We start from the raw sequence: 25,038 nt of genomic DNA on the forward strand, positions 1-25,038 counted from the left end.
TGATTATTCGGTTATAAGTTGTGGGGTGCTTTTCTTTGCAGAAACGTATGATTTATATACACACATATACGTGCAGAATGCTCCCAGACAGACCTTCAATACACAGCAGATGTTTCGTACTGAAGCCCCTTCTTCCCCAGTCGCGGCCAGCTGGTGAAGGGGCGCGGGGCGACTCCGCCGCTCCCTGACATCCCTCAGCCCTCGGGCGCCTGTTATTCCATTAGAGGCAGCCCCCGGGACGGCGGAGGGGGGCTCGGGGGCCGCAGCACCCCCGGCGCTCCCCGCAGCGGGCGCGGAGCGGGGCACGGGGCCGTGCGCGGAGCGGAGCGCGCAGAGTGCGCGCCGCGGGGAGCGAACAGCAGATTGCGGGCAGCCAATGGCGAGGACAAGCCGAGGTGGCACCAAATTTCCCGCAACCAATCAGCTCGCGAGGGGGAGGAAGGGAAAAAAAAAAAAAAGGAAAGAAAAAAAAAAGAAAAAAGCAGCCAGGCATCATGAGAGAGCCTGGCCCTCGTCATCCTCCTCTTCCTCAGCATCCTTCCTCCCTCCCGCCCCCGGGCCGGCTCCGCCCCGCCTCCCCCCCCGGGTACGCCGAGAGCCGGGTCCCCGCCGCGACTCGCCGCCCTCCGCGCTGACCCCGCGCATCCCATCCCGGGCAGGGGGTCACCGAGAGGCCGGGGCGCGCAGAGCCCAGCCCCGCCAGCCGCCGAGCCAGCAGCCCCGCTTAAATACCTCCGTACCCGCCTCCCCGAGCCGCACAGCTCGCCGGGCGAGGAGCCGACAAGAGGCAGCCTCCCGCCGCCGCCACCGCCGGGGAGCCGCGCTCGCGAACCGCTGCCGAGGAGCAGGGACAGGGCCGCCCCATGCCTGCGCACTTGCTGCAGGAGGAGGTAAGCGGGGCACCGGGGGTGCGGGTGCTTTGTCTTCCCTTCGCCCCTTCCTCCTTCGTCTCCGCGGCTCCGGCAGCGCTGCGCTGCTGCCGTCTTGGGAAGAACGGCCAGGGCACCCACGCGTGTCCGTGCGTGCACACACACACGTCTGCACACGTGTGCGCGTGTGTCCCCTCTGCATCGCTTCTCAGTCGCGAGGGGAAGGTGTTCAGGGCTAACTTAAGGCATCACCCAAGCCTCACGGGGAGCCCACGGGTGAAGCAGAGACATCCGCCTCTGAGATTATCTCCCTGGATCCTGTGCCCTCGGGTAGATTGAGCAAAAAATACAGGTTTATCTTGAAAACACTCATCGAAGCAGGATTGTAAGGGCTGCTCAAGAGAGTCTTTTGTGCCAAGAGGTCGTGGGGGTTTTGGTAATTATAGGACTGTAATTTTTTTTGTTTTCTTAATTAATTTTCTTTTTAATAAGAAAGGGGTTTCACTCACAGCATTTTTAAGCCCAATATTGCAGCAGGGAGCGTCTCTAGGACAGACGCAAGGTGAAAGCAGCTGGCTGCCCAGATGAAATGAATGACTGTGTCTGCATTGCCTGAGCCAAGCAAGCATACAATGGGGAGACTGCCCATTTTTGGCAGAAGAAGATCTGAATAACAGCCTGACACCAGGATGATGCAAAGAGCTGTTGGATCTTTAAGGAATTTAATTTTTATTTTTGCTCCCTCCGGCAGTCACCCTTTGCCCAGGGGGAAGCAAGGCCTTGATTCTGGTGTTTCTGTGCTCACCTTTTTATCCTTCCCCCTTCTGCCAATGCTGAGAAGTGGAGGTAAATCACAGCCCTGCTCTTTCCCTTTTGCCAGCATGCAAGGTCTCCCCTGGTCCTTTTGTGTAGGTGCCATGACCTTCCAGGGATGCTGTGATGTAAAGAACTTTACTCCTCTCCACTCCCAAAGTGGATGTCAAGGGCAGTGTGGTCAGACCATGTTTCATGGTTTTGGCATGTATTTTGGGTCATATCCTGGAGGCTGGAAAGAATCCTGTCCTTGGGTCATGTTGGGCATATTCAAATATACTGGACCCAAGATTCAATGCCCTGGGGCCCCTATGCTGTACCCAGCGTGGAGCCTTTGAGCTGCAGTTGGTTGTATAAGCTGGCTGGGTGCCAGGATTACCTATGGCATGTTCAGTGCTGGGGTGTGGGGGTAGATGGGGATGTGTAGATGGGGAAACACATCTGTTCTGCAGATGAGAGCTGCAAAGTCACTCAGAAATGAGGGAGAGCTCATGAAAATGATTTAGCTGGTCTCCTCCCTCTCTCAGCCCTAGAGCCCAGATCAATCTCCGTTCCATTTACCTCAGCAGGAGCCACAGGAGCCACTATGGCCATAAGGGGATAAAAACTTTCTTTCCTCTTCATTTCCCCCGTTTCTCCCTAAATAGCTGCCCTCTCACCCTCCCTCGTCCCCCCATGCTCCTCCCACCAAGTCTGTAACGGTGGAGCTGTTTCACAGCTACTTTATGGCCCTTCTGTTTCAAGGTTAGTTTACATGTGAGAAATCACCAGTTTCATTATACCAGTGTAATTCCAGCAGCATAGGTATGCTGGTAAAATTCCTCATGTGGCTACTACAACTCTGGAAGAAGAGATTTTTTTCCTCTCTGCTGTTTTCTTTGCACTCTCCCTCCTCCTACTCTGCCCCTGTGTAACTTTGACAGTGACATGAGCTATCATGGATGAGAAAAATGCAGCTCCAACCCCACATTCTTACTCTGGAAGCAGCATGTCCATATGGGGAGTGTTACCCGTCTAATTATACCACTAAATCTCTGTTGGGAATTTTTCTTGCATAGACAAGTCTTAGGTCTTTTTGGTAGATTATCTTGCAGCCAAGAAAGAAAATTGTACCTTTCTGCCAAAATGCCAGATGAGAATATCTTAACACTTTGGAATGGGCAGGACTTTTCCTTGCCTAATCTGTGGGTTAGAAGCCATTTCTCATGACTCTTTTTTGGCTCTCTAAATTCTCCAATATCTGAGAGTATCCTACCTCAAAATATTAAGTAGGAAAGCAGGCAGAGACAGCCTATAGACAGGATGCAGAGGAGCAGGTCCCAAGTTCAGCAGCTTGCCTGGGTTCAGTGAAAGCAGCAGGATACTTTGTGTCCAGGTTTTTTCCTTTCTAACCTTTGATTCCAGAAGGAAAAACTTAAAGTGCTCCCTCTATAGGGATCATTTTACTTCCCAAATGTGGGGAATCTGTCAGCCTTGCCAGCTCCTCCCCATCGGAAGGTATGTCTGTAACCCTCTAGTTTCTACCCTTGGGAAAGGGAGGAGTTGGGGTGGCCACGTAAGCTGCCTGGCCTGATTTTAATGCCTCCCTCGGGAAACTAGGCTATGGCAGAATGGTGGTCTTCTACAAATCCAGGGTACCTAGGTGAGAATCTGCTGTTAATTCAGGATAGATTTCTATTGGAAAAGCTTTCCCAGCTTGACCATGTTCCCTCCTGCAGTCTCAGCTTTCCTATTCCTGCTGGCTGACCTTTAGTGCCCCTTCACACTTGGAGGCAGCAGTGCAGGCAGCAGAGGGATGTGTCTTTCAGGCAGGTTCCCGGGAGGCAAGGGGATGGGGGCGATGTGTGAGGGACACACCACTTGCATCCCACGTGCTTGGCACCCCCAGAGTTGAGCCCTGTGGGGCACCTGGGCTCAGGCCTGACAAAGGGCTGCGAGTACCCGCAAGCATGCGGCTGTCATGATGGAGATGGGAATTGGTGATTCAGAGTTCAGTGACCTGTCTCATTAGGGTCAGTCCTGCCTGCTCCTTTCGTCATGCATGCCTGATCCGGCAGGCTGTCACTCAGCCAGGGCAAACAAGCGTGTGCAAAGGGAATGTTGTGTCACAGTTACAGAAGGAAGCCAGGAGCTGAGCTGAGCCAACTTGCTGCTTAAAACTTCCTCTCTGCATGCTGATGGCCACGGCTCAGAGGATTGTCTTCCTGTGCCTCAGTTTGCCTGTGGGTGGGAAGCGGGAGAGGATAAGAGGCTTAGCAGCAGGCATGGAATAAGGAGTTATAGGTCTAACTGGAAGCACCTCACCTGACTGCTTCCATCCACTGATCTCCAAGGCCTTGCCACGTCCCAGCCTGGAAGGTGAGGCAGGGAAGATAAAGAGGCACCCCAGAGGAATCCTCCTGTGGGTCTTCCTGATGTTCCCCTCATGATCCCTAGCGGGGTGACCCAAAGAGGCAGGATATTGAGCAGCCAAATGATTTATTATAAAACTGTTTCTGACCATATTTCTCTCCCATCTCTTTGTTCATTCACAAGATTTCCTTTATTGTTGTCTGCTTATGCACAAGCCCAGACCACAAACTCACCTGAAAACGCCCACTAATCAAACTGAAAGAAAGTGAAAATCCTTGCAGTCTGCAAATGATCTCACCAAAGCCACTGGTGGAAAAGAGACTGGCTTTCAAATGTTTTTCTTTACTTTCTGCACCCCATCTGTCATTCACCTCCTCTCCCCAGAAAGACCAAGCCCCCGTCCTCTCAGGCCATGACCCCCTGTGGCCAGAGCAGGGCCTTCTTGGTGCCAAGGGCTCAGCTGGAAGAATGCAGCTTTCCAGGGAAACTACCAGCTATGTCTTCACACTGCCAGCCTAGATGCTTGTGTCTCTCTTTCTTGCATTGGTAACCAACAACTTCTTGTTTTGTTTCCTCTTTTTCCTTTCTTGAAAATATGTACTGTCACCTCTCCAAGGAGTTCTCCTCCACTTCCAGCCCCACTGCTGTTGGCACTGTCACCTCCCGGGCGACCAGGAATGGGAATGCCGTTGTGGAGAAGAACTTACTCAACCATGAGGACTTGGCAGGAGATCGGGGCATGATAGATGATCTCTTTGATGAGACCTACCGGGAGAAAGAGGGCCCCAAGCCCCCCCTGCGATACGTCTGGAGGAATATCATCCTCATGAGCCTGCTGCACCTGGGGGCCATATTCGCGTTGACGCTGATACCATCTGCAAAGATCCAGACACTGGCATGGGGTAAGCACATTCCTCTATCTGTTTCTTGGCATCCACAACCCCCAAATCCATTGGGTGGCATTGTTTCTTTCCTCCAGGCCCACAGACTTGGGGATGAGAAAGAAGGAAGCAGAGGTCTTCTGTTAGAAGAAGCTATTCAGCCAGTTTCGTAGCAAGATGTGGAAGGGCTTGCTAGTCTCTCTTGTAAGGTTGTACATGAGAGGGAAGGATTTGGCAGGGATTTGTCTTGGCTTCTCAAAGAACAGACCTGATTCACAGACATTAGGCTTGGAAGTAGCCCACACCTGAATGTGCAACCACTTCCAGGGTGAAGCACAGAAAATGTTTGATGGAATACTATAACAATCCCAGAAAGTTAGGAAGAAAGATTCTAGCAAGAGCACTTTAAGGGGTAGCTGGGGAGGCAAGGTATAGGGCACCATTAGCCATGAGACTGCTGTCCAGAAATGACAACCATTCCCATCCGTACCAGGGGAGGGTAAATCCTGCAGAGTTGTCATATATGTGTGAGGGGAAAGAGAAAAAATACAATTGTGCCAAAGATAAAAGTCAAGAATTAAGTCTGAAGCTCAGTTCTGTTATCATTCTTAAAAAAGCACAGATTAGCCACCATCATCCCGGAACTAAGCTTGACAACTTTCAAAAAATAAATAAGCATCTCTCCAGGCAGCAAATTCCAGTGGAAAGCACAACCCAGCAGAAGGTAGCTAGGCAAAGCTCCACTTTCTCAGAGACCTTGCCCTGGGTAGGAACCAAACTTCTCCACTGACTGCTTGAAAGACATCTGGGCTTGGGGCCCACACTGCAGGGGAGCCTCGCTTTCCACGAGCCTTTGTGTGGACCCCTGGAGGAGTCCAGAAGCCAAACAGCTCCCAGTGGGGAAGTTGAGAGATTGCATCCAGCCCCTTGCCTCCCTGTGAAATACAGCATCCTGAAACGAAAAGCAACAGTCTAATTTGAGACCTGCTGACGTGGCTTTTGTTTTCAGTGGTACTCCTGCAAAGTGCTCAGCTGGGAGCAGCTTCCTGACCAGCCTGGCTGTGGATGGGACCTGGTGTGATCCACCTGGTCTGCCATGCTCTCAAAGAGGGTCCTCTTGTGGTTGTGTGCAACGAGCATTACAACTGAACAGGGAAGGAGATGGCTTCCTGGATGTCTTCCTGACTCTTCCTCCTGAACCTTATCAGCCTCTCACAGGCAGAGGCCTGGGGGGGATGAACATCACTGGGGGCCACAGTCAGAGTTTGGCTACAGCATTTGCAAAAGCAGAGGCACTGATGTGTTCCCTGTGCAGCCAGCATGGCCTTTCAGGGGGGCATTGTGAAAATGCTGGGCCTTTCCCTTGTGAAAACCTGACAGGCTGCATTTGTACCTGGACTGGCAGGGTTGGGCTGAACATGCAGCCTCAGAACAACCTTGGAGGAGCATTTCAGGGCTCTTGGTCCTGTTCTGTGTGTCCCATCCCTGAACTCTCAGCCACAGGCTAGGCAAGAACTGCTGGCTTCTCTCACTCACTGAGCTGTCAGCCTTGGTCTTCCAACCCCAGTCAAATACACTCAGGGCATTGGAGCATTGGGGCAAGCAGGAAGGAAAAAGTGAGTTTACTGGTTTCATTTCAAGCTGCTGAGATGCGCTATGATTTCCAAATCCATCTAACTCTTGTCCCTTGAGTTCCCTTGGGTCACTTAAGTGGGCTTGAGCATCTTCATCCAGAAGGTTAATGCTGTTTTGCATTCTGCTAAGTCTCAGCCTACCCCAAAATGGCCTCTGAGGCAACCACATGCCTTTTTGGGATGTCTGTATGGCATCCCATAGCATTTCATGTGAATCTTCCTAATTTTTTATCTGATGTCAGTCCTTCCTGCTCTCCTTGCTCAGCCAGCTCTGATGCTAAGTGTCAGTTAATCTCCTGCCACTGTGAGGCACTGTGAGATTCCTTGGTGTCTTCCTGGAGTGACATGCTGTGGGAATGGGAGGACAGTGGACTTGAAGGAACTGCACTGTTCTGGACTGGCAGAAGGTGCATCCTGCCTTACCAAAGCTAGAGTAGCTGCACAAAGCTTCCTGTCCTCTGCACCACTGTTCTGGGAAAGGACCACCCTTCATGGCACCTTGCAGCTGAGTCAAGGTTCCCCTATAGTCCGTTCTTCTCCAGTGCTGTCTGAAACTGGGATCCTCTACAGGTCTACCTTCTCCACAAGGCTCTTTGCTCCCTGCATTGCCCTTTTCTCAGCTCATATCTTTCTTTAGCACATAAAAGGCATCTGTGGCTGTCATGTCAGTGACTTGCTGTTATTTTCCCAGCACCTTCTGGTAGCAAGGAGGGGACTATAGTTCCCATTTTGCACACAAGGATAGCACAGCAGAGACTTATGTTGCTCCTGGCAGTACACCATGGTCTCATGGCAGAGCACCTCTACCAGTGGTAGCTCTGGAGCTGCTGGGGTCTTTGCTTGTTTCTTTGTTTGTTTTTCAGATCACTCCTTCCTTAGGCTGTGTACATATAATACAAAATTAACATGGCCCCAGATGTTCTCTGTTTGATGCAACAGGCAGCTGTGGTGCCTGGTAGCTCATCTACCTTCTATATTCTAAGGAGAAATCCCCTGCTTATACCCACTTCATCCAGGCCACCATCTCCTTGATGTTCCTGTCCCTCTGAAACCAGTTATATTGGTGACTGTTCTCTTTTGTTTTCATTTCCCTATGTGCTAATTCCTCTTTGTCTCTCAAGCTCTCCAGCCCTGCCTTCATCATTGTTTGCTGTTCTGCGTTGCTGTGTGCATTGTATCCCCTGATCTCTTTCTGGTACAGAGCTTCCCAGAACGAGCTCGGGTTGTTGATCAGGTGAGAGCTCACCATATCAAGAGCTTTCTGAGCTTTTTCAGCACTGGCTTTCTAGCTAGGTTCCCTTTTATATATTGCCTTCTTCACTGCACTTGTTAAAGTCTTGTGCAGTCTTTTCAAGGATCATGGGCAGATTTTACATCATTTACCAAATGGCAAAGAGACCGGGTCTGAAAGGGCAGGATGCAAAGGTGATTGACAGTTTCTTCTCTAATTGCTCAGATCCTGCCTTGGAAATGTGGTTTGTTGGTAGTCTTCTTAGCCCTTGGGTGCAGCAGACTGACAACATTTGTTTTAACCCCTGTTGGCCTGGCAAACAGGGTCTGTAAAACAGTGATGGTTCCTCTCGACATGGTGCTCTGCCAACCCCTCAGTTCTCTGAAGTGCCAGCAGTGCTAGAAACATGGGTTGATACCATTTTTTGTTGCTGCTGTATCATCTTTGGACCAAGGTGAATCTTGCTGGGTAACTTGGGCAATTCTGACACCCTGAAAATCTCAGCCAATACTACCCCCAGGAATGTGTCCAGGAAAGTGTTTACAGTTTTTTTGATACTTTCCCATCAAGACTACTGCTGGCAACACCTTTCCGCTTAGCGTTCTCTCCAAGGCTTAACTAGCAGGTGGCGTGGTTCTCCTCCAAGTGTGGCAGGGAAGTTAGGTTTCAGTGACAGCAGCTCCTACTGCTCCTCTTAAACACTGTTCCCCTTACACAGCCTGCATGTTTCATTGCTCCTGGCATCTTCCTCCTGAGGATAGCAGGACTCACCTGCCTAGCAGGAACTGAACAGCAAGGAGCCCAAGGACACCTGCTTTTGCAGGAACACCTCTTCATGTAAACATCATTGGTGTTGACTGCAAGTGACAATACTTTTAGCACATTCCTGGCTTCCCATCATAACCTAGGGTCTGAATTTGGGCCTTAAAGAGGTAAAGGCTAGTGAGTCATAGACATGACTGAATCTGGAATGTTTTGTGTTTAATTTTTGTAGCACTGAGTGCTTATTACTGCCAGTGGTCATAATTCTTTTTATTCCAATTGAATGGGTCACTGGAAATATCACCTGTGAGTTGACAATCTTTTGGATCTGGTATAGTTCAAAGCACGGTGTGGAAGATGACTTTGAATCCTCAGCTGAAGGACTCCCTAAGTCCTTCAGTCTGGGGCAGCATCACAGGGCAGCTGTGCTGAAAATTTGTGCTACTTTATTTCACCTTCTCTACTATCTTTCCAATTGAATTCCTAGTGGATGATCTTGGAGGAGTTTTTCTTCTTCCCTGTGAGATGTTGATTCCCTGACTATTCAACAGTCATCACTGTACCTGTTTGCAGGGATGAACCCTCTGAATCATTAGGGTGCTGGATTCTTCTGTATTCCACAAGGCTTTTCAATCTTACTGTCTATATCCTGTTATTGTCACAACAACTCCTAGGGATGGCTGATGGAGCTAATTGTCTCCAAGTAGGGTTTGGGTCTCTGTGGGGCTGGTGCCATGTATGCATAAACAGAATCAGCTCCTTTCCCACAGAAAGTGTCTGACCCTTAGATAAACTACAGCTTCTGTATATGGGCAAGAGGCCAGACATCAGAGGATTATAATTAGAGAGTTGTGACCTTTGTAGCAACCTGGGACGTAGCTCCAAGAGAAGTCAACATGAGCCGCTGAGGTACATGGGCTTTGGATGAAGGCTGGGACTGTCCTATACCAGAGCACCTGAAAGCAGTGGGTACTCTTTCAAATTTTTGACAGAAGCTTCCAGGCAAGGCTACCCAAAAGCAAGTACTGGGTTGTCTGGGGTTTGGGTCTGCTGGTGTCCCCACATCTCTTTGGTGATTCCTTGTGCTTGCTGATAACATCTTTGTTGCTGATGTCATCTTTTCCCAGCAGGGATATCCACAGGCAAATTCTGAGAACTGCCTGTATAAAAGAGATACAAATGAGCTTCCTTCCTGCAAAGCTTAAATACAACAGTCCTCAGCCAGAGTCATCTTTCCAGAGGCCTCTTTTACCAAAAAAATTCCCAGTCAGCATGTGAGGGTTCGCTAGGCAGGGAAAGCTGAAAAGTCAGGGTTATCAATAGGGCCTCTACTCACCTAACCTGGCATTTACTTTCTTGTGCTATTGAAGATCATGGAAGATCGCATTTCTGTCCCCAGTGCACCACTAATCCATGGGGCCTACTTGCCTGGACAGATGGGCTCTTTCCCTAGCAAGCTGCCCCTACACATCCATTGCAAGGTGATGTTGTTTATTGTGGACTCTATGTCTGGTGCTGTCTGTGGTGATAGGGACTGATTTACAATGAGTCTTAAATAAAATTAACAGGTAACTGGCCATGATTTGGTTCATAACTTTCAAGTCAGCATCCTGGAACTGGGTAAGACCTTCAAGGTCTTATGAGCAAGGCCAAAGGGAGACCTGAACCAGATGCCCTGTTTCAGCATCCTTCCCTTTTCCCCTTCCAGGTTTGGACAACTTTGTGAGCTTTGCTCAGCTCTGTTGTGTCTTGCAAAGGCTGGATCCTTCTGCATTTGCATGCATTTTAATCCCTCTTCATACCCTGTAAATCATCTATGACCAGTGACTGCTTGGCTCTTCTGAGAGACTGCAGAGGTGCTGGGAGACATGAGGCAGAGGGCTGCTGGTTCAAGGCTTGCACTGCAGGCAGGGAAACCATGGGAGAAGATGAAGATGGGGAGTCACGGTCAGATTAGCAGACAGGAAAGGTGGTGCAGGGGAAGGTGGTGCAGCAGGATGGAAGTGAAAAGGGTTTGGGCAAGTTTTAGGGGACAGAAGAGGAAGTTAAATCAGCTGAGGCAGGCTTTTAGGGGATGAGAGATTAGGCTGGGAATGTAGAAAAACAAAAAGGAGGTGACAGAAGGAAGAGGGAGCAGGAGATGATAGGAAATAGCCTGGATTACTTTGAAGGAAAGAACAGGGCAGAGCCTTGCACATGTCTCAGATCTCTGATTCCAGACAAGTTTCTGGCAGAGTATCTAGTTTTCCGGTTCAAAATAAGCTTGATTAGAGCCATTTGGTAGGACTGAATGGTATTGTCAAGCATACCAGCAATTCCTATCCATGGGCTTTCGTGTAAGAATAAGGAACTCTTTTCATGATTGACGCAATTGGCTGAAATCTGCAGGTTTATACCAAGGAAAGAGTTTCCCCTGGGGAACTGGTAAGAAGGCATCTCTTCCCACAGGGGACTGAAGGTGGATCAATTAACCTATTCACAGATGCTCACCCTTCCTTCTTTGTGTCTGAGCCTGCAGGGCAAACTGCCTGTTGATTGCTCTCTTTCTGCCAGACTTCCTGACCCTTCCTTCCTAGAGGAAGAGTCAATTTTCAGAACCAATTTTCTTCTTACCCTAGCTTCCTAGTGGCCTTTTCTCCATTTTAGTTCTAGGATCAGACGTTGGAGGTTCCAGGAGGACAAGCAGGAACACACAGATCAGGGCAGATATGAACACAGGACATATTGGGAGAGGGCTGTGGTTTTTTACTAGCTGCCAGAGAGGCAAGGAATTCCTTCTGCCCTGTGTGGAGAGGGAACACATGAAGCAGTCTCAAAGCTCAGCTGAGCCCGGCAATGTCTGCCTCTGCCACAGGCACGATTTGCAATGAGTTGTTGGCCTTGGAGTTTCCTTCTGTAAAAGCTCCAGGACTTGAGGGGGGGAATTAAAAAGGCCCTGGGAATGGGAGCCTCTGGGCAGATTTTAAGCCAGTGGTGGAGCTGAAGGTGAAGCCCAGGTTTTACTGGGATGCTAGGTTAGATCTTTTCCTAGCCAGCTTTTGCTCAGAAAGGGAGTAGAAGAGAAACCTAAACCTGGGCTTGAGCTATCCCCCTGAAGAATGGTAAGATCATCTACCATTTCTAGGTGAAAATAATGTAAAAGAGATTTACTGAGACAGGAAAACAAGAGCCTGGATTAGGGTGAGAGGAAAGGGGAAGTTATTCCCTCGTAGACTGCAGCATTTTTACCACAGGGCTTTATGGAAGCAGCTACTTTATACAATTTTGACTATCCTGCACCCTGACAGATGGCACTCTGCTGAAGAACCAACCCTTGTGTCAAGGCTTCTAAGGGGGAGCCTCCTTGCATGTCAGAGATGAAGAGGTGAAGTGATTTGTCCCACACTGTTTAGGATATCTGTGTTAGCTTGGGCATTCTCACATTGAGTTTTATAGACCCAATCTGTGCTTTCCATGAATTCCTCTCTTGTTTATACAGCTTTGAGGAACGGGCCTGGGCCTGCCTTTGTGTTGCTCTGTCTGAAACTTTGCTGAAGGGTGATTTGCTCTAACTGCTCCAATACTTTCTTTTCCTCTCTAGCCGTTCTGTGTTTCCTGCTGAGTGCTCTGGGAATCACAGCTGGATCTCACCGCCTCTGGAGTCATCGGTCCTACAAAGCCACACTGCCCCTGCGGATCTTCCTGACTATTGCAAACTCCATGGCCTTCCAGGTGAGAACTTCCTCAGTGTGCCACTGGTCGTCAGAAGGAAGTGCTCCCATGAATTTCTGTCTCAGATATGGGACACAGTATGATTAAGAGGTTCCTCTCTCCTCCTACCTCCTGTTAGGAAAAAGCCTGCCCTTTCCATCTAATGCTGCAGTGCTAGAGTCTGTCTCATTGTCTTTACCTTGTCCTGTCAGAGGTTGACTCTGAGATGAACCCAGTGGGGAGAGGACTGTTGGCCAAGACTAGGGATAGGAAAGCTCTCCAAAGCAGGAATGTACCTTTCCCTCGAGGTGTGGTCTCCCTGTGCTTGCACCAAGTGTTCTCCTGGTGTTGCGTCACTCTCCTCTTGATGTGTGGCTGAAAAGGGGGAAAACATCTGCAAAGCCCCGAGAGCCAGGCTGTAAAATTTAGTGCTGCATGAAGACCAAGAACTTGTTGAGATTATGCAGTTTAGGGGGATGTTCCTCTGATTCAGAAGAGTAATATTTAGGAATAATCATGTTATAAGTCACACCACTGGCTTCCAGAGAGTTGTCCTACGTCAGCGATATTTTAAGGAGAGAAGGGTTGGGCCCATTCAGAGTGGCACAAGTGACTGCAGGCAGCTGTTAAGCACCTTGGGATATTGCCTTGCCTATCAGAGAGCAATAACCTGAGGATATTGCTTAACCACTGTGAGGGCACTTCACAGTCCACAAAGCAAACAAAACTGGAAATCCGTAGAAGTCAGAGTGAAAACCCAGATTGGCATGGCAGAGAAAATCCTGGTGGTCTCTCAGGTTTGTAGCTGTGAGGCAGCCCTAACAACATTCCATCCTCCAACTGTACTGAAAGGACTTCATACAGGCTTGATTGTCTGTGGGAAGTACTTGGGAGGGTGGCAGAATACAGCACTTTCTGCTAGAAGAAGGTGAACGGAAAAGTATAAATGCTCTACCCTTAAGTAATACTCCAGAGGATATAACTTCATTACATGTAATCAGAACAGGGTGGGGATGGTTTTTTTTTACCTTGAAAAACTTCCTAAAACACCACTGAGTTTCTTCTTCTCTGTTAGTATCAAACCAGAGTCTTTCATGTGGAAGAGGAAGGACCAAGCTGCTCATTCCAGCTAGTGGTCCAGCACTCAGCAAGGCAACGGGATGGGTTGCTGTGTATTGGCTAGTCCTGTACAAAGACCATCTTTCACAGGGTTATAGGGCAGAGGGGGAAAGAATTTGCTGAGCTATTGCTGTAGGGGATAGGAATAGACAAAGATGAGAGACAGACAAATATTTCAGCTTCAATAGGACCTAATCCAAAGTTTTATTGAAAATTCAGTACCGTTCCCCATGGATTTTTTTTTAATAGTTACTTTCAATGAGATCAAGAGAAGGTTTATGTTGAATTTATCTCACTCCTATTAGTGGCAGAAGAGAAGATCAGTAACTTTTTAGGTCAGGGAACTCTATAGACTATCTTATCTTAGGTCCTCCAGACCTGTTGGCTGCTCAGAGACCTGTGGCTTGTAATTTCAGAGATTTTGGGGATTCTGCCTCTAGCTGGTTTTCTACCCACAAGACCTGGCAGCTGCACAGCAAAAGCTCTCCTGGTTATAGCCTGTAGCTGGAAACTCCCAAGGAAGAAGGCATTCTCCTTGGCTTTGCTTGCTGTTCTCAGAAAGTCATAACTTTCGATCAGGTTGCAGTTAGAGGTGATCCCAAAATAAGATCTGTAGAAAAGTTAATGTGCCAGAGTTTGGGTCAAGATACTGGTTTTTCAGCTTTGAGACTCCTGATTTGTGGTGGATGAGGTGAAACTGTGCTCCAGCTGTGGTACATGATCTCTTTCCAAATTTGTGCCTCCTGCCTCCAGCAAGATGGGGAAAACCTTCCCATATGTGCAAACCCAAGTTGTCTGTCAATTTTCAGGCTGGGCTTTCTCATGTTATGTGATGCTCTGTAGGGTCTGGAATGTGAAAGAGACTTTTTGGTCACAGGTGAAACACTTCCAGCATAGGTATTAGTTGAGTTTGTCTGCTTATTAGATAAGGAGGGCAGCTGGGCGACCCTCTTCTGGGGGAGCACTGAATGACCAAGCTCTGGCTAACACCAGTGAGGGCTGGTGATACTTAAAAGTGGATTTGGCTGGAAAGAAGACAGTAGTTCCCAGTATTTGGAAACAAGTGAGAGTTTAATCCTGGCCCATGTCTATCACTGCTTTCTTGCATGGCCTGCAGGTAAATCATTTTATCTCAGTTGAAGGAGGGGTGATTACAACATTTGAGGGGGATTTGAGGAGTTGTGTTTCTGCTACCGGCTCCCTGTGTGGACAAGTCCCTTAGTCTTTCGAAGCAAGAAATAGGGATGGTTATGCCATTTCCTTACCTTCAAAGTGTTTTCAGGAAAAGTTCTATGTACTCAGGAGATTAAGGAATCTCTTGTGTAATACAGGTAATAGAGGCATGCTTGTATCTCTGTTTCATGTTTTCTAGGATGGTGTAACACATGGCTTTAAGCTCCTCTAAATCTTGATACAAAGGAATGATCACGGGCTTACTAAAATCTATTCTTAAAACTGGCCAAAACAATTTCTTAATACAAATGATAACAGTGTTGACGTTTTCCAAACTGTATTGATTTTGCTGCTTAAATGGAACAGTTATGGGGCTGAAGAGAGGTATTTTTGAGAAATGCCATTGAAATGGTGTGTTTGTTCTCTTTCTAAAGAGGGGCCTTAATGTTAAGACTGTTTGATTTCCAATATAAAAAAAAAAAAAAGGTTAAAAAAACCCTCACCCCCCCTTTTGCTATGCTGCAGCTGCCAGGTCTTGCGGGTAGAAAACCCAACTAGAGGCAGAATCCCCAAGTTAAACATCTGATTTGGCAATCTCAGGCAAAGCAAGGCAGGATGACCTATGGAAAATGTCAGGTGAAGGGAAGGGGCAGGTCAATCAGTTCCAGCTGGCACTGTGTAGGGATAAGGACAAGAGACAACAGGAGCTGAGCATGTGAGGGAGGAACACTGACCATCCAATGAGGGCTGGCTGCTGCAGGGGTGGGGAATCAATCAGAGCTGGTGATGCTGTGGGTGATGTGCAAACCAAAGTCTGAAGTAGCCAATTGAAAAGCAGAGATGAGACAGCCCATCAAAGCACCAGGGCTTCAGAGAAAGTTGGAGTGGTGGAATAAAGAAGACCCAACCTTTGTTTTAAAGGCTAGAAACCCCAAACCCTAACAAAAGACAATATGACTGATGTTATGGTCTTGACTGAGTTTGGTCATGACGAACTGAACTCCACATGACTGAGTTCAGGTCATTAGGATTTAGGCATCTAAATGTTTTAGGCCTTTTTGTAAGTTGAAGGGAACATCTCCAACCCTGGCCCTAAGTTTTCACTCCTGTTGCCTTGCAGAATGACATCTATGAGTGGGTCCGAGACCACCGCGTCCATCACAAGTTCTCCGAGACGGATGCGGACCCACACAATGCCATGCGGGGCTTCTTCTTCTCCCACATTGGGTGGCTGCTGGTGCGCAAGCACCCGGACGTCATCGAGAAGGGCCAGAAGCTGGACCTCAGCGACATAAAGGCCGACAAAGTGGTGATGTTCCAGCGCAGGTGAGCGGTGGGGCCAGCCCGGGTGCGGAGCCATGTGGGATGGACCCCGCAAATTGGCTGGTGACCCCAAATGCCTTGGATAAATCATGAGGGGATTGAAGGCATCATGTGAGAAATGTGACTCTTCGGGATGCCCAAGGCTTTGCTGTGGGATGAACTGTGAGAAATGAGCTGTGCCTGTCCTATAGGAAGTATTTAGAAGCTAGTGCTACCACTAGCCCTCCCACACCCCTCTCTCTGCCTACCCTGTAGCATCTTGCCAGCAGTGGGCTGAGCTTCCCACTGTGAAGCACATCCACTCTTGCTTGCCCCACAGGCCAGCTGCTGCTTTGGCTGGCCCAGAGCCCACACGTGGGTGCCTCTAAAGCCATCCTTAGTGATGGTGTTGTACACCTTCCAGGCCATGTCTGTGCCCCTCTTCTGTCAGTCTTCTGGAAACAGTGTGGTGAAAGAAGGGTTGAAAATGAAGATGTGAGAGGGACAGTAATCAGGAAGGAGAGTATTGATTCACTGGTGCCTCTTGGATGGAGTGTCTCTCAGCTGTCTAGGAGGCAAGCCTATCACCAGGGCTGCAGGGATGGAAGACTGAACCCATATAGTAACCAGCTTAAATCAGGAGGTTCCTAGTTCAGTTCCAGACTGATTTTTCTTGTGAATCATCAGAGTGGTTGAGCTTTCTCTACTCTTGTCCTTCTAGTATGAGAGAGCCCACATCCTCATCTGTTTGATGGTGCAAGTGCCCTTTGCTTGTACCTTGTTGGTGGGGTGTATTGATAGGCAGAGCCAAGTCTGCAAGAGGAGTTTCAGCACTGGGCCAGAACCAGAGAATGGACCTTCTGTGGGACTGTGGAAGGTCGGGTATTCTGGGGTTGCCTTTATGGGGACAACTTAGCTGAGAAGCAAATGAAAGATGAGGCCAAAAGCAGCAGCTGGTGTCCAGAGTTATGGTGATGGGAACATTGTTTTGTTCATGTGTGGGGAGAGCAGGATTTATTTTGAGTTTTTTGCCTGATGTTAGGACTTGGGAGTCTCCAGGCATGGCTTCTGTGCATCCAGGGCAAAAGATACAAGGCTCAGGAGCGAGGCATTTCTGCATTTGATTTTCCCTATATAGCTGACCATGAATCCTCCAAATGGAGGACTGAATCAGCCCTTCCTGTCCTGTCTCTGCCACTGAACACCTTCCTCCTGGTCCCTTCCTTTCCAGATACTACAAGCCCTCAGTGGTGTTGCTGTGTTTCACGCTGCCTACTGTAGTGCCCTGGTACTTCTGGGATGAATCCATCGTCATCAGCTTCTTCATTCCAGCCATCCTGCGCTACACCATAGGGCTCAATGCCACTTGGCTAGTGAACAGTGCTGCTCACATGTTCGGCAACCGGCCGTATGATCAGAACATCAACCCACGGGAGAACCCCCTGGTCAGCTTGGGGGCCCTAGGTACGTTCAGCATCTCTGTCTTTTGCTGTGGGTGGACTGTAGAGCAGGGACTGCCCCTTGGGGCTGCAACTGCTTCTAGGAATTTCTGTGAATCCAGGTGTCTCCATTTCCCCTTCCAGCCTCTGCATCTGGATGTGTTTCCCAAGCTGGCCAGTGAGTACATAAGGGCAGTGGGGTTATCAGCTCCCACCAGACTCTTTCCAGGCAGGAAAGGACTCTGCTACAGTTAGCACCTTCTTATCTGAATGCCAATATTTTATTTAGCCTGCTCCAAGGTCTTTCTGCCACATTCACCAGACTGAAAAATGTGTGCTGCAGTCACTGGACATCTATCTGAGGTTTGTCAACTTGAGAACCAGCAGAAGCACATTTTTACATGTTCTCAGGGTACGTGGTGATTTCAGGACTACTTGAGGATGAGACAAGCTAGATGCTCTCATGTGTTCCTGAAGTTTTGAAGACCTAGGAAAGTACATCCCAGGATCAGCAGTTGCCCTTATCTATTCTCACAAGCCCAAATCCTCAGCTGGTTTGCATCATTGTATGTCACTGGGGCTTCACTGTTTTCTACCACTGAAGGATCTGCTCATGGACTTATAGTAGGGAGGGATTTGAACTGCAGAGAGTCAGGGGGTAGGAGCAGGAGCCAAGGCAATATCTTTGACAGGGTGAGTGCTGAAGCCAGTGTTGACAGTGTCCGGAGCAGGTGGTGGCTGACTGGGGTAGATTTGCTTAGTAGAAGCAGGTCTGCATTTTTCTCATCTGGAAATGCCCTTTGGATTTGGCATTAGGACTGCCAGTGTCAGAGGAGTATTGATTGGCCTGTTTTGTTGGGGACTTGCTGCTGGTCTAGCTGGTAAATTCTAAACCAATTCTAGAAGATTTCTCATGGTGGCAGAGAAGAAGCCACTAGGATTCTTCTGGTGTTTTGGTGCAGTCGGGGAGCCAGACCTTTCTCAGTTCCTTGCCACAGACTTGTTTTTCCCAAAAGTACCAAAAATTCTTTATGACTGTCATTGCCTCATTTGGGACAGACCTGGCATGCTGGATCATGCCCAGATGAGACGGGGTAGATTGTAGAAAGGTAAAATTGGGCTGAGAGGAGAGAGGAGCCTGGACTCAATCCACAGCCTGTTACAGGAATGTGGTGCTTTGGGCCAAGATAAAGGGTTCATCACCTAGAGCTTTGCAACATCCTCTCCCTGGTCGTGTTTTTCAGGAGAAGGCTTCCACAACTACCACCACACCTTCCCCTACGACTACTCCACTAGTGAGTTTGGCTGGCGATTCAACTTAACCACAGCCTTCATCGACCTCATGTGCCTCCTGGGGCTGGCCAGCGATCGCAAGAAGGTCTCCAAGGAGGTCATTCTGGCTCGGAAAATGCGGACTGGAGATGGGAGTCACAAGAGTGGCTGAGTTCCTGCTCCCTTTCACACACACACATCCACACCTCTCCTTCCTCCTTTTTTCTCCTTTTCTCCCTTCCTGACCCCTCCAAACACGCTGGACAAAGGTTTAATGTTCTGTTTACTAACTACTGAATAATGCTACCAGTTTGCTTAAGATAATGAGTTTTAACGCCCCCCTCCCACACTGTATTTTACATGATGTATTTAAGATCTAGGACTCCGCCTTTATAACGCCAGGCTACCCCTTCCCTTCCCTCCTTTTCCTTTCTGTTTCTTCTCTCCAGCCCCTCTAACCTGCTTTACATTGTCCCAGTCTCTCCCTGGCAGAGAAGCTGGTAGGAAGTGGCCTGGGGAGGCCCATTGCAGCTGGCTATGTGCCATTTAGTCAAGGGAAGCCTGTACCAGCCAGATGAAGAGTAGAGCCAAAGTCAGTGACCCTCTCCCCACCACCTTCCCCCCAAAATTCCTGCCTCTGTCCCTCCTCCTTTCTCAAGGGCTGCTGACTGACGTGACATGGCTAAACATGGCTCCTTGGGAAAAGCAGCCCCATCCCCCTCTCTTGCCATCAGAAAGAGAGTTGTCTCTTTCCAATACGTCTCTTTGGAAGTGTTCTCTCCTGCTCCCCACCACATAGCCCCTTTGGATGGGGAGAGAACAGTGCCCAAACTCTTTCAGAGCTCCAGCCAGATTCACTAGCGGTGGGGGATGTGGTAGCAGCAGTGGGCACTGGAGAGGGAGAGCTGGTGGCCTTAATTCCTACTCCCTCTGGTGTCACAGCCTCCCTCCCTGCACTACCCACTGTGTCCTGTGCCACGAGGGTCTGAAGGAAGAGCATGGCTCTGGGCTCCATGGCCTTTTTGGAGAGCCGCAGTGAAAAGGAGGGCAGATGGAGGGGTGTGCCACTGGCTGCCAAGGGGTGGCACCAGCCTGGAGTGGTTTTGTTCACCTCTACTGCTGAGATTTTTGCTGGCAAATAGGACTTTGCCAAAATGGAGAGGGGGAGAAGGATGTAAACCAAAGCTCCACCTCTTGAGTTAAGCTGCTTTGTATGTTGGAGGAACAGGGTCCCTGCTGGGTGGCAGGCAGATGTGCATGCCTGCCCTGCAGATCCACATCCTGTGCTGGGCACAGGGACAGGACAAGGGAGCACCTGCAAGTGCAGGGAGGAGTGAGGGTGTCCACAGGAACAGGTCTTTTCATCCTCGGGGGCTCCACTCAACAAGTGCCTGAGAAACACCAATGTGGGGCCAGGTGGCACAGGAGGCTCAAGTTGCCAGTGTGAGCTACCTCTGGCCTTTCCAGCCCAGGGTCCACTGTGTTGGTTTGCCATTCCCTGCTGCTCAGAGGGAGTGGGAAGGAGAGGCAAAAACAGTTCCTTGTTAATTCCTTATCTTGCCTCCCAGCCCCCTTGGCGAGCCACCTTGGCACTTTGCTCCCTCGCCAGCGAGACAGGCAGTGAGGGCGGCTGAGCCTGTAGAAAGGTCAGTTACATCACTGAGCCGATGTGGGCACGCAGCGTGTGCTGGGGAAAAAAGTCCATGCGGGTGTTGTTTCCTGCAAGTTTCAGAGACCAGCTTGAGTTCAGGCGGTCAGTTAGGTTCTGGATGTCATGGCCTCAAGCCCCTCACTGGGCTGAATGTGCTTTTTTCCCCCCTTAACTCTCCCTGTTATTAATTTTTATTAGTAGTAGTAGTTGTAGCAATAGTATTGTTTTTGTTGCCTAAATGCATCAATCGGAGCTGGAGGAAAGCACAAGAGGTAGCCAGAATGAAGTGGTATTGGAGTGGGGTTTGCAGCATCTCCCTTATTCAGGCAGGCCAGGGAGGGCAGAGATGGAGTGGATGCCAACTTCCTCGCCTCAGCTCTGCCACGTAGCAGCCAGGGACGCTTCATGGGAGCGAATCTCTGCAGCTTTGCTTCCTTCTGCTGCTGTGAAACTCACCAGGAGCCAGGACAGCTCTGTGATGTTCCCCTTAACAAGAACACACTTGTTACTCAGAGAATAAGTCCTTCTTCTTACCTTCCCCTCCCTGCCACCACCATGACCTTGTTATTGCTCAGCAATGGGACCCTTCAAGGTTTTGAGCCATCTGGACTGATGTGGACTTTAGCCAAGAGGAACAAGGAGAAACGGAGCAGAGAGTCCTTCAGCTCCTGGTTTCAGGAAACAGTGTCCTTACTGCTCCGAGGCTCTTGACTGCCTGGGTGCTAGCTGGGGCAAAGGAGGTTGTGGTTAGAGCTGTATCCTACCATTAAAAAAAAAAAAAGAAAAAACCTTCCAAAAAGAGAGAAACAGTGTTAGCTCTGTAATTGCGGGCTAACTTCACTCTAGACTAAACCCCTCTGAACTCGTGGAAGTCCCTAGAGAGGATGAATTTCCTACAGTCAATAATTTGAAAGGGGTGTGGGGAGGGGAGAAGGGGAGAATGACTTCCTTGCTCCTGGTGCCCTTAAGGTGTAGAGTGATATACCCTACAGTAGAGATGCATGCTGTGAAATACTGCAATATTTCACATCCTCTCAGCAGAGAAGCAGGGCTTGACATCAAGGGTTCCTTTCAAATTTCAAGTGCTGATTTGGGTCCAGATTCTGGAATTAGAGTGGAAATTGAGGAGCAGTAACCAAACAGTCCTGGTGTTTGTCCAGTCACTTTAAAGGTAGATTGGCAAATATCTCTGGGTGCCTTAAATCTTTCTTTAATATACATAGAAGTATTGACAGCTATTTGCCATATTTTTTTTCCTGAATTACAAACATTTGAGGGGTTTCTTAATTATTTAATTGCCTACATTGAACTGTGGGTGCAGGTGATTTTTTGAATGTATTTGAGTTAGAATTTTTGTTAGATTAAGAAACAGATACAACACTTCAATTAGAATTTTGTTTGATATATATATATATATATATACACACCTATAAATATATATATATATTTTTGGTGGCATGTTTGTATCCTGGACGCATCGTCTGTATGTTTAGCTTAAATGAGTCTGTGAAAGGTGGAAGCAGAGAATGCAGCAGTGGGACCTCACAGCTAAAGTATCTGGGACCTGTTTCCAGTTTAGCAACTCATTCACTGCGTGATTTGGGACAAAGTCACTTAAAAACTCTCTGTGCCTCAGTTTACCTATCTGTAACAGGGAGTTATGCCCTGCCTCCCAGAGGTGTGGTGAGGCTCGCTGCTGATCAGCCAAGCAGAGGAAGTACCACACACACCACTGCTGGCAGAAGCATGGACTGGTTTGTTTTCCAAAACCATTCCCAGCCCCGCTGGTATTGTGAAGAGCAGATGTCCAAGTGTTGGATGATCAGGGAAGGATTGGAAAGTTGAATCTGCACATTGTCTAAGCTCTGTCACTGTTGAAATGTGAGTAGGATACGATTTTTCACAGCTTAGGGATTTCTGCATAGTAGTATCTCTGTTTTGTGTACTGGAAAAGAAAAAAAAATTTTTGAAATAATTTCTACTAATATGGAAACAGACATCTGGTTGTGCTGATCTGAAATTTTATTTGTTCATAATAAAAATGATAAATGTTACTTTAAAACTTGCTGGACTACTGATGACATGGTGGGCTGGGCTTGGTAAAGCACACAATGTCCATCAGAATGGGGAATGCTGTGCATTACTGTTTCCAAACCCTCCTCCCTTCCAGGAGAAGCAGGAAAAAAAACTCTGGCTCTTTAAGCACCATGAATGAGTGGATTATAATGGCTTTCATACTCCAGCACAGGCCAGGCAGGCACACCCCGCCAAGGCTGCCCCTGCGCCCGGGGTTACTGCAGGTTAATTCATGCCGGGGCCCCTTGCCAGGGCCTTGCGGCTGGTGGATACACATGCAGCACAACACGTAATACTGGGAGCCACTCTCCTGTCAGGCGGGTTCGTCAACCTCAGTGAGGGGAATTTTCCTTATGAGAGAGCGCATCTGTGCTCTCCCCACCCCTTTTGCAGCTGGAGGGAAGTGAAAGGCGAAGGGGGAAATCCCCTGACCAAATCTCACTTTAATTGATAGCAGCTTCCCTGCTCACCCGAACGCCTTTAAACATCCAATCAGAGTGGTGAATAAGGCCATGTCCGCATGTCACCAGCCTGCTCCATGCACGAGCGAGCGGGCAGAGGGGATGGCCTTGTTTGTGGCAACTTTGCCACCTGCAGCACACAGGTATCCCTGGTCCAGCTCACGTTTGCTGGCACCATCGGACCCTTGCAGCTGGCATGCTGAATTCCTTGGCAAAATAGGCCCACACTTTGGTTTCCAGCTGCAGCTACTGCTGCCTTTGGGTGGGAAGACCAGAGCCAGTGCACTGCAAACTGAAGCACAGGGGAGAGCGTAGAATCGAGGGAGGGAGAAGAGGGTTACTCCAGAGGAAGGTCGAGGCTCTTCCAGCAGCTGTGTTCTTCCCCCTGGAGGTGTATGACCAGCCCAACCAATTTGATGTGTGGCTGCTCTGAGCTGTGGGAAAAAGTAAACTAAATGCTCCTGCTCATCAGCTGGTCACAGAAGTACATCTCCGAAAGTGACAGAGGTGTTGCTTCTGATAATTGGTGTGCTTTTGATCCCAGCTATGTCAGCACAGGCCCTCCTAAAACAAGTGAAACAAAAGGCAAATCTTCAAACCTCATGATTATTCAGCCAAACCTAAAAATAAAGTTAATGATCCCTCTGTCTGGATTTCATAAGTGTAACTCCAATCTCGGCCTCTCCCTCTTCGTTAAAGACTGTTACTAAATCCCCTGCCCAAAATACATTTTCTTATCCTATCAAGCCCTTCAGCAGTGCCAGCTCAGCATTTTTAGTTCATTGCCTGGAAGTGTTTCATGCATTATTATTCCCGGTAATTAATTACATGTTTCCTATGTAATCTGTGAATTTGGGTTGCAATTCCAGCGCACATCAACTTTGCTCCTCTCAAGGTTTCCCACCCACCAGGGAAGGAATGAAAGAGTTAATACACCAGCCAGCTCTGCTGGGTAGGAGAGGACAGGCAAACAAGTGCCTACTTGTTCAGACCCAAGGGAGGGACAGCAGGGAGGGCTGCAGGCTGTCAGGGGAGGGTTTGCTGCATCTTCTTGCTCTGAACACAACAGCAGAAGATACCAGTGTGGTCTTTAGGGGAGACAAGGTTCTAGCTGCAATCCTCTCTCCAGAGCTGGGATGCAGTGACCACATCTGTGAGCAGCCCATGTATTCAGCCCAGGACCCTGGGAGAGGCCCAGGGAGCTTGTCCTAGAGAGTCCCACCGGGAGCTGCTCAGGAGCAGGGCTGAGTACCAGCCCTGCACTGAGCCATAGGCTCCCACAACAGAGAGAAACCAGCAGCTGCTGCTGACCCTTTGTGAGGGGCCAGGACTCCAGGAAGGCTGTGGGGAGCGAACAAAGTCCTAGGAGAGCACGTGGAGGAGATGGCACCACAGCAACCCTGTACAGCAGATGGACAGATGGGGTGGCATTTGCTGAATGCACAGCCGACTCGCCTCAGCCCCTGACAGACCTCTTCTCCCGGGCAGCGGGGCTGTGGGTGCAGCACATCCCCCAGGAGGGCGAGGTGCCCCCGGGCTGTGGCCGGGGAGGCCGAGCCCGGCCGTGCCCCTCGCTCGGCGGCCGGGGGAGAACGGAGCCCTCCGCCCTGAGCCCCAGCCCCCGCCCCGGGCACGGGCACGGCCACGACCGGCTGACGGGGCACGGCCTGGATCGAGGGGAACACCCGCAGTGGGCTGGGCTTCCCCGGGGGTTACTGCCGGTCACCCCGGCCCGCACCGCGTGTGTGCAACAGCCCACGGCGCCTGACCGAGCCGGGCCAATCCCGCCGCGCCGCCCGGCCCCGGCCCGGCCCCGTTCCGTGCCCGGCCCCGTTCCGTGCCCCGGCCGCCTTTGGACCTTCTCAAAAAAGCGTCAGATGCTGGAGTCGTGGGAAATGCGAGCGCTTCAACTTGCGTTTAAAAATGAGCTCCGGTTTTAGCTTTAAAAAGACCGTCGTATAAAAGTATAAAAGAAACCCAGGACGCAAAAAAAAAAATCGTGATTCAGTATGCGTGTAGACACACATAGTCACACGGAAATATGTACACATAACATACATAAACAACACACAGGTATCAATCATAAAGGAGTATACTTGGGAGGGAGGGTTGAAAATACGATTTCCACCCATATAAATGTTAGCTGTGTTGTAATCTTGTCATTCTGTGACTCTATATAGAAAGTTGGCATTACATAAAAATAATCGAGTCCTTACTTGGAATTCTTAACTGAAAAAAGCAACTTGTAAAACTGTGTCTTTTATTATTTTTTTAAACTGCATGGAAAGATACAGCACTTTGCAGAACAAATAG

The 25,038-nt window shown here is 49.2% G+C and overlaps 1 protein-coding gene across 1 annotated transcript; it reads left to right on the forward strand.

The window, feature by feature from the left end:
- Positions 1–522: 522 nt before the first annotated feature.
- SCD (stearoyl-CoA desaturase) lies at positions 523–22,250 on the forward strand. Its single transcript, XM_051800167.1, has 6 exons — positions 523–890; positions 4,651–4,936; positions 12,123–12,253; positions 15,645–15,850; positions 17,058–17,290; positions 18,510–22,250. The coding sequence occupies exons 1-6, from the start codon at positions 864–866 to the stop codon at positions 18,707–18,709; spliced, it is 1,083 nt and encodes a 360-aa protein (XP_051656127.1). The 5' UTR covers positions 523–863; the 3' UTR covers positions 18,710–22,250.
- The last annotated feature ends 2,788 nt before the right edge of the window (positions 22,251–25,038 follow it).

This window comes from Manacus candei, unplaced genomic scaffold, assembly GCF_025592945.1.
Source record: "Manacus candei isolate 608988 ecotype Guabito, Panama unplaced genomic scaffold, ASM2559294v1 h1tg000050l, whole genome shotgun sequence".
In the NCBI taxonomy this organism is placed as follows: domain Eukaryota; kingdom Metazoa; phylum Chordata; class Aves; order Passeriformes; family Pipridae; genus Manacus; species Manacus candei.

Excerpts from the sequence above, each read along its gene's own strand:
- SCD (XM_051800167.1), top strand. The coding sequence starts at position 864 with ATGCCTGCGCACTTGCTGCAGGAGGAG. Across the intron at positions 891-4,650 it reads CGCACTTGCTGCAGGAGGAG|GAGTTCTCCTCCACTTCCAG; the intron begins GTAAGCGGGGCA and ends CACCTCTCCAAG. Across the intron at positions 17,291-18,509 it reads GGTCAGCTTGGGGGCCCTAG|GAGAAGGCTTCCACAACTAC; the intron begins GTACGTTCAGCA and ends CGTGTTTTTCAG.